At 43.5% G+C, this 12,734-nt stretch overlaps 1 protein-coding gene across 1 annotated transcript; it reads right to left on the bottom strand.

The window, feature by feature from the left end:
- Positions 1–5,097: 5,097 nt before the first annotated feature.
- LOC308566252 (uncharacterized protein C2orf78-like) lies at positions 5,098–11,916 on the bottom strand (the record flags this gene model as incomplete). Its single annotated transcript, XM_081156423.1, has 5 exons — positions 5,098–5,483; positions 5,619–5,753; positions 5,976–7,391; positions 8,244–9,005; positions 11,835–11,916. 5 exons carry the CDS (start codon positions 11,914–11,916, stop codon positions 5,098–5,100), a joined length of 2,781 nt encoding a protein of 926 aa, XP_081012549.1.
- Positions 11,917–12,734: the final 818 nt, after the last annotated feature.

Here is a 12,734-nt window from a genome sequence, read left to right as displayed (position 1 = left end):
TCTAATGACTCAAAAAAGCCTTTTGATTTAAGTGAGAGTGCCATTCTCAAAACTGAAAATTTCAACAAGAGTTAAATGACATGAGGAGCTTTGGGGCTTTTGAAATGGACTCTCTTGGAGGAGGGATTTTATCATTTTATATTTGGTTTATGTATTTACTTTGGAAACATATTGGCATATGGCCAGGTGCTACAACTTTGAATGCGAGATAGAATTGCAAGCCACTATATTTCTACTCTTAGAACAACATTCACTCAGTCAATCAACTAATATTTATTGAAAACCTACTATGTGCCAAACATGTTCAAGACATTGAACATTTATCAGTGAACAAAGCAGACAAAGGGAACCTGTGCTCTCCAGGATCTTACATTCTCGTAATGAGTAATGGATTATAAACAATTATTGTGATAACAAGTAAGTTACATGGTATATTAAAAGACTCTAAATACTATGAGCAAAGTGGGTCTCTATGAAGGGAATCAGATTGAAGGAAAGGAAAAGAGCAGGGAGTGGTTGCAATTTCAAATAGTGTGGTCAAGTAAACTCTCACTGAAAAGATGTGGGAAAGACATGGAGGAAAGAAGAGCATTCCAGGAAGGGAACAGCAAGTGCAAAACCGGGAGCCAAGAGCTTGCTGATGTACTTAAAGAACAGCAAGGGCTCAGCATAATGGAATGGAGTGAGTGAAAGGGAGCATACTGTCGATTAGGTAGGGCAGGGGTCAGCAAGCGACAGTGTGGCCTTTGTAAATGGAGGTATACTGGAACACAGCCATGCCTTTACATATTTTCTTTGACTGCTTCATGCTACAATTGCAGAGTCATGTAGTTGAGACAGAGACAACCTGGCCCAGAAAGACTAAAATATTTACTGTCTGGCTCTTTATAGAAAAGTTTTCTGACCCCTAGTGTATGTGGGGTCTTATAAGCTATTGTAGGAATGTTGGCTTTGGCTCTCAGAAAAATGAGGAGCCCTGGGAGGGATTGAGCAGAAGGGCAAACAGGATCTGACTTACGTTTTGAAAGGATCATTATGGTGGCTGTGTTGGCAAATTTTAGAGAGGCCAGGGTGGGAGCAGGTAAGCCAGTTAGGACTGTGGTTCACAAGGTACACTGGAGTGCCCCCTGGACACCACAGCAAACTCACCAGGTGTAGCAGGGTATTTTAAATTTTTGAAGGATTTACAGCAGTACTTGACATCTGTTAGATACTGAGTCAGCTTCTACCTGATGGGGAGTCCAAGTGTCAACATTAGGTCATGCTATATTCCTTTCAATGTTGTCACATCTTTGTGAAGCTGGGTTTTTGACAGTAGCTCTAATAAAGAGCAAGCACAATTTGGAAATCAGCGTGGTTCAGGAAATGATGCTTGCAGTATCTGATTTAATTCCAAGATTTGAGATGTTGCACAGTGCCCGACAGTCACACATCAGCAAGTAACTGTGGTTGGTTGAAAGTACAATAAGAATATTTTTCTTTTAATTCATGTGTATTATTTTTTGAATGTCTACTTAGTTGTTGCGTCATTGTATTATTGTACAATGTATTGCTTCATTGGAGCATTTTCCTGAGGCTGCTCTAACAAAAGACCACAACTGGGTGGCTTAGAAAATGCAGAAATACATTTTTTTATAGTTCTGGAGATGGGAAGTTTGAAATCAGTGTCACTGGGACAAATTAAGGTGTCAGCAGGACTACACCCTCTGGAGGCTCTTGAGGGAGGTTTTGTTCCATGCCTCTTCCAGCCTCTGCTGGCTGCGGGAAGTGCTTGGCTGGTGGCTTTGCCTCCATGGTCACATCACCTTCTCCTCTTCTGTCTGCATCAAATCTCCTTGTGCCTCCATTTGATAGGGACACATGGGTTGCATTTATGGCTCAGCTCACCCTGATAATCCGGGCTAACCTTCCCACCTGAAGACCCTTCATTTAATCACTTATGCAGAGACCCTTTTCCGAAAAAATAGTAATATTTACAGATTTCAGGGGTTAGCACCTGATCTCTTTGGCTGGCCATTATCCAGCCTACTACAGGCATCAATATTTATTAAATTGTTGGCACCAAACTACTTAATAAATGGGACTATTGTTTTTTATTTTATTTTATTTTTGCCTAGAGGTAAGATACCAAGTGTTGTGTGAATCTACAAAGTTTGGGAAACTCTGAGCTAGGAGGCCATCCCAGTAATCCAGGCAGGAAATGATGGAGACTTGGTCTGGATTGGAAATGGAGGAAAGCGGTCAGAAGTGGACAAGTTTTTGATACAGTTTGAAGGTAAGGCAGATGGAATTTGCTGATGTTCTGGATGTGTGGTTGGCGGAGAGAGGAGTCCAAGAATTTCAAAGGTTCCTGGACTGAGCAACTGGAAAAATGGTATTACCATGAATGGAGGATGAAGGAAACTGTGTATGGACCAGTTTTTTGTATTGTGTGTGTGTGTGTGTCTGGGGAGGAGGCAGATGGGAGATGCTGTTTTGTGCATGTTTAGAAAAGAAGACAAAGAGAGAGGAATGAAGAAAGGAAAAGGTACACACATTCCTGACCAGTGGCTGTGTACAGACTCTCCACCTGCCCCCAGGCTTGGTCCACCTCTCGCGGTGGCCAAATGGCCCTCTGCCCACAAGCTGTTTAGGTTGCTGTGTTTTGCCTCATTATTAAAAAATGGTCTGAGCCAATAGAGACGTGAGGTGCCATATTAGACAGGAGACCCACGAAGTCTTGTCTGGCCCCTCCTTCCCACACAGAGGGGACACTATGAGGGTGGGGCAAATGGGGCTCTGCGGCTCTGCTTTGGGGAACTGATAATTCAGGGCCCCTAAATTTAAAAAATAATTATCGAAGGATGGAGCAGAATTTAAGAAAGATAGAGGCAGAGACATAGTTTTAAAATTTCCCCAAACCCTCTCATGGAAATAAACCAATCCAAACCAAATGCCCATGGGTAGCATTTACCTCGAAACTAGAAACCCCAAAGTAAGCGGGTGGAGCAGACAACCACCACCCGGCGTAGGCCTGCCTGTTCTTAGCATCTGCACCAGAGGAAGTGTCAGTCAGGAGGAAGCATCTGATGGACATGAGGGCAGTAGCCCTTCAAAATACCAGCAGTAGTCACCGGAGAGCACTGTTGCCAAGTTGAGATAGCAGCTGAGACTGGAAGGGGTTTTTCCCAACCACAACCTGAGTCAGTACAAGGGGCCATGGAGAGAGTGTAAAGGACTGGAGCAGTCTAGGGCCTCTATACCTTGACACTGAGCACTAGAGCTCCTTTCCACACAGAGGGGACACTGCTGGGGGGAACTACAGACTACAAAGTGAAAATGTCCTGATAAAGTCGGGGAGAGGGAGAGAGCCAGGAAACCTCAGAAGGCAAGCCCCATGCTCCTGAATACCACTAAAGTTCTATGAAGTTAGAAAAGGGGTCCTTAACTTCAACTCCTTTTCTACATGCATTAAAACTGATTTCACCTAAAAATACATAACTGGATTGAGATCAAATCCCTTACAAAGGAGCAGAATAGATTTTCTCCACCCATGATACAGGTGGGAAAAGACAAGCCCACAAAACAGATCAAAACTGCTATTTCAAAATGAGCTAAAAGACCTGAGGAAAAACATTGCAAGAGATGAAAGGACATGGGGGAGGAGGGAATGGGAAGTTGTTATTTAAAGGGGATGGCATTTCTGTTTGGAATGATGAAAAGTTCTGTAAATTCTGGTAAAATCTACTCATGGGTGTTTGATTTCAGTTGACCTATTTCCATGACAGGGTTTGGGGAGATTCAAAAACTGTCCTACTCCCTCCATCTTTCTGAAGTCCTGCTCAGTCTTTTGACATTATTATTATTATTATTAATCCTCACCCGAGGATATTTTTTCCAGTGCTTTTCAGAGAGAGGGAGAGAGAGAGAGAGGGAGGGAGGGAGGGGGAGAGAAACATCGATGTGAGAGGGACACATTGATTGGCTGCCTCCCTCATGTGTCCGACTGGGGCCTGGAGCTAGGGATCGAGCCTGCAACTGAGGTGTGTGCCCTTGACTGGAATTGAACCTGGGACACTTCAGTCCACAAGCCAACACTCTAACCACTGAGCAAAACAGCCTAGGGCTGACATAATTATTTTTAATTTGATGGTAGTGATGGTTTCATAATGTCGTGAATGTACTAAATGTGACTGAATTGTACAATTTAAAACTGTTAAAATGGTAAATTCTGTATTATCATCTTACCATAATAAAGATAAAAGAACAACATAAATAAGAATTATTTGAGATGATCAAACTCGGGACAGAATTAATAATAATAGAAAAAAAATGTCAGAACTCTTGAAGACTAAACTAATATAATACAAGAGTGCATTAGTGGGCCTGATGCACAGATATTGAGAAAGTGGTGATTTACCCAGTAGGGTGGGCCTCCTACTGCAGCAGTTCACTTGACTAGACCTCTGTTATCAGCTGCCCTAAGGATAACTCTAAACCCTTGCTATTTATCTGGTAGATTCCCCTGATTTGTACTCACCTTCCTTAACGACAATCCTACCTGGTGAAGGCAACCCAAACCTTTTGGAAATGTGTCCAGAATATGTTTTCTAAAATAGTTACCTGGTGGTCATGAGACATAAGGCCAGCCTCCACGAGAGACATTTTCCATTTCTCCTGGCCAACCTAAACTCATCTTCTGCCATCTTCCTCTATTCAAATTTTACCCTTTTAACCTTAACCTCAGACCCTGCTTCTTACTTCTGCCATTTCCCCCCCTCCTGTTTCTTTTAATAAACCCATAACATCTCTCCCCTTTGGGCCTTTCTAGCCATAGACAAAATTCGTTCCTTTTTCCTCAGTCTTACACCTTGTCCCTCATTCACCCAACTTCCAATTCTTTTGCTCTCATGAGGCTTTTGATCCCCACCCCACCAAAGAAAAACTACAGTTAACAGCATCTCAAACCTCAAAAGGCTTCTTTATTATTCATCTACTAATTCTATTGCATTTATTTATTCATTTTTAAGCTTTAAAACATATCAGAATAGAGAAATTTACATCTATCTATGGGAAAATAGCTGGTATCTAGAGTGCCACCAATATTACTAGCATCTCTTATTTTGCATAGCCGTAGTATAGAGAAATCTCCATTTCTTTTTCCCTCTCGATGAAATACTGCACTTTCCCCAAAGAGGTGTATTTGGCAGCATTCTCCCGCTCTAGTTGAGCCTTCCTCTTCATGGCCTCTCGCTCTGGCCTCTGCTCATTTGTAATGGGCATTGACATGACTGGCCCAAGAACATCGGGTTTCCTCCATGGAAGGGGTTGGCGGGCAAAATCCTGGAGTAGATATTGGTTTGGAGGCTTGGGTGGGGTCCAGGGCTTGGTCACAGCAGGGCGAACAGGCTCCCGCTGGAAAGAAGCGCAAGTTGACGTTTTGTAGGGCGCAGGCCGAGAAGCTGCACACTGAGGGACACTAGGCCGGTTAGGGTTGGTCCAACCTGGTCTGGCTGGGTTGGTTGAAATTTGCTGAGCTGGTCTGGCAGGACCTGTCAAAGATGCAGGAGTTGGCTGGGATGAATTGGCTGCAGTAGGTTGAGCAGAATTAGAACCAGGCTGGGCAATGTTGGTCAAACCTGGTTGGGCTGGGTTCGTCAAAATGGGCTGAGCTGGTCTTGCAGGACCTGTTAAAGATGCAGGAGTTGGCTGAGATGAATTAACTGCAGTGGGTTGAGCAGAGTTAGAACCAGGCTGGGCAAGGTTGGTCAAACCTGGTTGGACTGGGTTGGTTGAAATTGGCCGAGCTGGTCTGGCAGGACCTGTCAAAGATGCAGGAGTTGGCTTAGATGAATTGACTGCAGTAGGTTGAGCTGAGTTAGAACCAGGCTGGCCAGGGTTGGTTGAAATTGGCAGAGATGGTCTGGCAGGATCTGTCATAGATGCAGGAGTTGCCTGGTACGAATTGACTGCAGTAGGTTGAGCTGAATTAGAACCAGGCTGGGCAGAGTTAGCCACAGCAGGCCGACGTGCCAGAGGCTGTGCCCTGCGAGGAACAGGTCGAGCTTGAGGCTTGTCCAAGGTTGGGAAAACCAAAGGTACCAACTTGACCTTCCCAGGAGGTGGCAGCTCATACTCAGATGGAGATGAACACTCTTTTTCAGCACTGCTCTCCACTTTCTGGCGTTTGACTTGAGCTTTCTCAGGACCTTTGCCCTCACGAGGGGTATCCAGCCATCGTTTCATAGCTAAGGATGGTTGGGAGCCTTTGGGGTTGCTTGAGTTCCCCAAGGTCCGAGAGGAAGGGAGTTCAGTTTTCTTATCACTCTTCTTCCCCAGTGCATGAAAAACCTGCACAGACTCCAGCATGTGCATACCTAGGGAGCTCCGAGGCTTTTTGAAGGTCTCTTGGGTCAGCTCAGGTTGATTTTTCTTTCTCTTCATCTTGGGAATGGTTGGCTTCTCCTCTGCTTTTGCTTTGTTCCCTGACTGCTTACTCTCTCCAGCTTTCTTGGAGTTGTTTTCTTTGGTTCTTTTGGTCTTTTCCTGCCCATGGCTCTTAGTTTTGCTGATCTTGCTGGGGGCAGCTTTCTGAGGTTTGCTGTTAGAAAGCTTGGCCGTGTTCTCAGGAGCCCTGTCACTGGCTGCAGCATTGCAAACAGCCACTTCTCCCAGGAACATGCAGTCTGGGCTCTCAGGCTTGATTTTGGCCTTAGGAGCACCACTGATTGGCTCAGAGGCTTTATGTTTGTTCTTCCCAGTTTGATCAGAGGGAGCCTTTATGCCACTTGACTTTTTCTGCACCTCGTTCAACTGGATGGATCTGGTGTCTTTGGTTTTGATCACCTTGGGACCTTTGGATTGATCGAGGTCATCCAAGGAATTTAAGACCTGTGGGAGTTGAATATCCTCCACCAGTGTAGCGATGTCTGCAAAACCATCATTAGATTCAGTCCCATTCCCAAGTGTGCCTTGGCCCTTAAGACTTAACCTATTCTTTCCCAGACCAGCATTTTCACAACCAGGCTGCTCCTCTTGGCCAAGGGGATCAATGCAGGCCAGGAGCTGGTGAATATCAGGGATTTCTAAAGGGAGTAGTGGAGGATCTTGGTTTTCTGTTGGGATCTGGTAGGCATCCAGAGGCTCTGAAAGCACAGTTTTAATATCATCCAAATTCTTATTTTCTTTCATTTCCTGACTTGGAGCTGGAGGCAGTGCCAGGAAAATACTAGGACTCTGGACTGGAGCTGCTGTTGCAATGTCCCCAAGCTCAGGTGGTGGGATACTCTCAAGGATCTGAATATTGCTGCTGCTGCAGGACTTGGGGAATTCTGGAGTCTGTGGGAGACAGAATGTTTGGCTTGAAGGTTGCAGTCCCAGGGAAGTCTCCATCCCCAGGGAAGTCTCCATCACTACAAAGGAATCAAGGGGAAGTCAGTCAGTCCCTGGTTAGTAAGGTGCTCCTGTGTCGCTAGCAATGCAACGATCATGCACCTTCCAGCAATGGGAAAGGCATTCCTACTAGCTCATCTGAAGGATCATGGGCAGTGCCCTGTGCTAGGAGATAGGAGGCAACTGTTCTAGTTCTCACTGGTGATCATCTGATGTCATTTTCATGGCATTCTTTGTATTTCACAAGGTTGTGGTAAGTCAAATAAAAAGTAAAAGTGATTTTTTAAATGCTTCACAAGTCTAGCATTGTTCTTACCGAATCCTTCTAATTCTCCCCACTTTCCTGAGGGAAGAAGAACACTTCACACACACCAGGGACTAGGAGAGGGAATGGAGCTCTTCCTGCTGGAATCAATAAGCAAGGACAGATTCTTAGCCTGCTTGCTTTGGCCAAGATCTTGGAACACAAGGTCTTAAACCCTGGTGTAAACTAAGGACGTGAGGGAAAGTTAAACTGTCACTGTCACAATAAGAGTTTGAAATTCCTTCCAAGGAGAATAAGGGAAGGGAGTTCATTACAGTGTGGTAGTATAGGGGGACTAATCAGACAGAGCACTGAAAAGTGTGGGATCCCTCAGCATGCTCTTGGGGTTCTCACACATGCAGCATACATGGCTGTTATAGTGTCTGCCTTTCCACCTCTATTAAGTTCTCACAAAGTCTGAAAATGGAGAGCACTGACTGTGGGCAGTAGTTATAGGATCACAGGACTTAAATCTTATGTGTGTGTGGACTTGCCACTTCCAGGTGTAGGTTGACCCCATATTTGAATGCTGACCCTATTTCTCTTCCCTCTTGCTGTTGGTACTCACCTTGAAAACTGGTGTCTGTGATGGGCTGAGCAGGCACAGAGTAGTAAATTGCAGAGGTCGAGGCTGGTGGCATCACATTTGTGGGCTGGACCTCCTTTAGCACCATGACCATTTCTGGTTGAGGGGCAGAGGCCCTGCTCTCTGTGTAAGACATAGAGCCATAGGATTGCAGGTAGGGACCCCGCTCTCCAGAGAGCAGAGGCCTCAGTGTGCCTTGATTATAGTAATACACCTGACTTCCTTCCTGGTAGGGAAGTGACAGGCTATGTCCCTGATTTGGAATCTGAGATGGTGCCCCCTGAACAAGGCTGGCAGAAAGGGATGGATACAGAGGGACCATGTTACCAGCATCTGTGGTTTTACTGTACTGGGATGCCATAGACATGGAAGAAACAGCTGTGTCCTGGTCAATGACAGTCACAGCGAAGTCTCTGAGTGACGACGACTTCTTTTCAGTGCCTCCTGTGAGAGCCCACTCCAAAAGACCAGGATTGGAAGCAGCCGAAGTGGAAATCTGGCTCTGGCCAGTCACTCCAGACAACATAGTTGTGCTAGAATGTTGGTAAAGGTAGGCACTGCCCATTAGTGGTTGGAAAGAGGTGCCAGAAGCTGGTGGTAGTAGCCATGCTGAACTGACGGCTGGAGCAGAGACTCTGGAGAAATTGCAGACGCTTCCTGCTAGGGAGGCTGCATTGCTCACTGCAGGCAGAGAGAGCTGCAGAGACTTTGAAGCTCCAAGTAAAGGTGGATTTTGGAAATTCTCTGTAAGGGACAAAGAGGGTGATGAAGAACTCAGAGGTTGAAAACCACTCACTATGTTTATAGAATTGCATTAACTTAAGATTGGTCCTATCAGAAAGTCTCTAATACCAACACTCACTGAAGTATCAGAAATCAGTGTATGCTGGTTGTAAGTGCTGGAACAGTTTTTTACTTTTGTGTATGAACTGCCCGGGCTCCCAACTTGGGCAAAACTGTGCAGAAGACTCAAGTGGTGTGGTGCATACATTGCTCTCTAGGCTAGAAGCTATCGCTCCCTGCCTTATGTTTCCCTTGAGCCTGCACTAGTATTGATTTCTATGCTCTTCCTTAGAATTGAAGCATTTTAGAACCAGGATTCTTTAGGGAAACCTCTGTTCTAACATTCTTACTTTATGAGTGAGGAAACAGACTCAGAGAGGTCAGATAGACCTGTTCAAGTTCTCCCATTCTGTCAGTATTATTTCCAGGCTCCATAACCTAAGCGTCCTGACTTTCTTGCCAGGGCTCTGCTCTGAGCATTATTCTGCCCCAAACTGGGAGCAGTAGAGCTTCTAATATAGGGGTCCTTTTGTCCATGAGAAAACAGTACAGCTCTTGCCTTTGTAATCTTCAAGACCCCATGTTGCCTGCACAGTTCACATGCTGTTCCCTAGAACTCGCACATGGTTCAGTGCAGGTGCTAAATTTAAAGGGTCATTCTTACTCTCTTGAAGCCTGTTTTCTGATCCTACCTCTAAATGACTATCTGAGAGAGAGTTTCTCAAGAAGTTCTTTTTGAAAGAAAAACATTATTTAAACTCTTTGAGCTTTGGGTTAGTCATCTATAAAGTTGTTATAATAATAACAATAATAATTCATACATGAATAAACGATATATTACATATACTTTATATGGAAGAAGATGAAAGTTCTGGAAAGATGAAGAGAAAAATCATGAACAACATATCTCAGAACTGCAAGGAAATACATAGACATTAATGAAAATTGAGGCATTGTAGCAAGCATCAAAACATAATAAATTGACCAATGAATGAAGTTCTATTTCACACATGCAGTGTTATAAGAGTGAATTTTGCCTATTCTATTTTCGTGAATACTATAACCAAAAACAACCCCAATACATGGTGATTTTGAATGAATTCCTAGCAATACATGTGAACAGAGAAGCTATATCAGTAAAAACTGCATAAAAAGCCATAAACGTGGATGTATACACAGCCCCAATATATATACACAAATATTTCAGTAAAAATATAAAGCAGAGAGCAAAATACATGCAAAGAAATTCCATTATTCTGCTCATTCATGTTCTTCTGAATATTACCCAGCAAGTAACATATTAAGTCTAGTAGAAATACAGATTTCAGTTAATATAACCACATAACAAACAGTGAAGAACACTAAAAAAGTACCCTGAAAGTTTATATATTTATCTTAAAGCCTAAATTACATTCTTCAACATCCAGGGAAATGTTGTACCCAAAGGCTTAAAAAGCATCATTGCTGGAATCCAATTAAAAAATGTTTACTGTAGAGACCCCACAAAATTGTTTTTAAGTCAATTGGAAGTTAGAGATCTGGGGCTTCACTTTTCTTTTTTATCCTTTGGTAGCGAAGCTCTAAAATGAGATGATGGCTGCTTCTCAGTGCTCTCTGTGTTCAGGAGAAAATAACTAAAGATGACAAGCAGCTTTGACTTGGAACATACTTGTCACCCAAAGGAATTAGTCTTTCTGATTCAAGTTAGGATATGCCACTTTTTAAAATTTTATTTTTAATAGAGAAAGCATCTACATAGTTCAAAAGTCCAAATCAAGTGAAACACTGAATATTCTGTTTTCCTCCTGTCCCCTAGATAACCACCTTTATTAGTTTCTTGTTTATAGAAAACATTTCTAAAATACATTTTTAAATGTTTATACTCAAAAGTGTCAAGTGCCGCCCATGTTCAGAGAAGCAATAGAAAAACAGACAACTGAATATGACTTTTTTGATATGCTGCTTGGCCTAGTGATACCCTGTTCTGGCCTTACTTTCCTTTCTAGGCTATTAATGTAAGCATTTGCTAAAACCAATGTTATTATGCCCTACTCTGAGCACATTTCACCCTGCACTTTCTGTTTCAATTTAAAATCTTTGGTTCCCTTCAACATTCCATTGCAAACTACCTGTTTTGCTCTTGAGAGCTCTTCCGTGCTCTCCTCTTCATTCTTAGAGTTTCCCCTCCTTCATGCTTAGGTTTCTCCCTCCCTCTTGGTTCCTGTTGGCCTGTGCTGATGAAAACAATACTAAACTTTCTTACATTGAAATACTTGTCCCCCTATAGTCCAGTACTCTCCTTCCTCTCTCCCTATTTTCTCAGTTCACCTAGTGTGGATAGAAAACTCCAAAAACACGTGAATATTACTTTTTGAACAGCACTAAACTTAAAATCCTAATGTTGAAACATTAGTGGCGGGAGACTGTCTATATGTATAGCTAGTTTTCTACGTCACCTAGGTTTTCTCTGTTTCTGTTGAAACACTCTCCAGAAGTCTTGATTTCATTTTCTATATGGGTGTCCTTTAAGACTCAATATTAGAAAAGAAAGGGATTAGAGAGAACAACCAATCTGACATCCTAATGTAACAGGAAAAAACAGGTTTTGTGAGAGAGTCAGTGACTTGTCCAAAGTCACACAGGTAGTAAATGTCAAAATCAAAACTGAAATGAGGCATCCAGATTTCTAGATCAACGCTTTTCCCCGCTGTTCTATGCTGTTTTGACTCTACTGATAAATTTAGGGGCAAACAATATGTAATGAAAACCCTTAAGGGTCTCTTTCCTTACCTGACATGGTCAGAGAAGAGGAATTATCAACTGTAGATGCAAGTGATGAGGGTGTCTGAGTGGCTGGAGCCAGAAAGCGCATGTGTCCAGTAGGAAGGATACTGGTCACACTGGTCACTGGTCACTGGTCAGTTGTGATGATCCAAATTTATTTACAGACAGCTCCATGGAAACCCCAGATTCTAACTGGTGGTGGCAGGTTTGGTGGGAGATTGATGTCACAAAGCAGGCAGTTTAAAGGGATGAGAGAGCCAATAAGGAGGTCAGGTTCCCAAGAAGAAGGCAGGATAGGATGGAGGGAGCAGTTGGGGAGCTAAACCATCACCTAAATGGTTGAGTTCTGGAGACAGATGTGCTAATTGACAACACAGATATGATAGTCTCACTTTCCCCAGGCCCTTGTGTTAGGGAAATAATCTCAGTGTTTATTATGGTCATTAGTTAATATAATTAGCTAGTGGTTACTTATATTCTCTAGATTATATCGTAGAACATGTATATTTATCATTATATGTACTGTTAATATCCTAAGAGAGAAGGGAAAGGGACATCTAGGTTGCACAATTACAGTTGTGAATCATATCCACCCACCTGATTAGGGAATTTACTGCAGCCTCTGGGGAGCAAGGGAAGGGATTACAAAGCTCTTTTGGGGATTTGGCTAGATGGTAAGGTGAAGCCCGGTGAGTGCCCAATGTGGAGAATGAGGCGGCCCAAGGCTCTTCTCTTTTAGCTCTCCTTGGACCCTGCCTGCCTTGGGCTGGGCTGGCCTGGGCCAGGCTGGACTTGAGCCCTCTTCTCTGGTTTTTTTCTTCTTCGTAGCAGGCATGGTCTCTAGACAAGCTTTGATCTTGCATTCTTACACTCATGGGTGTTACTTGCTGTCCACTTCCAGCAGCA

The sequence above is a fragment of the Miniopterus schreibersii genome (genome assembly GCF_964146895.1).
Source record: "Miniopterus schreibersii genome assembly, chromosome: 13".
Classification (NCBI taxonomy): Eukaryota; Metazoa; Chordata; class Mammalia; order Chiroptera; family Miniopteridae; genus Miniopterus; species Miniopterus schreibersii.
The sequence above is the reverse complement of the archived record's forward strand: the minus strand, read 5'-3'. Positions and strand labels throughout refer to the sequence as shown.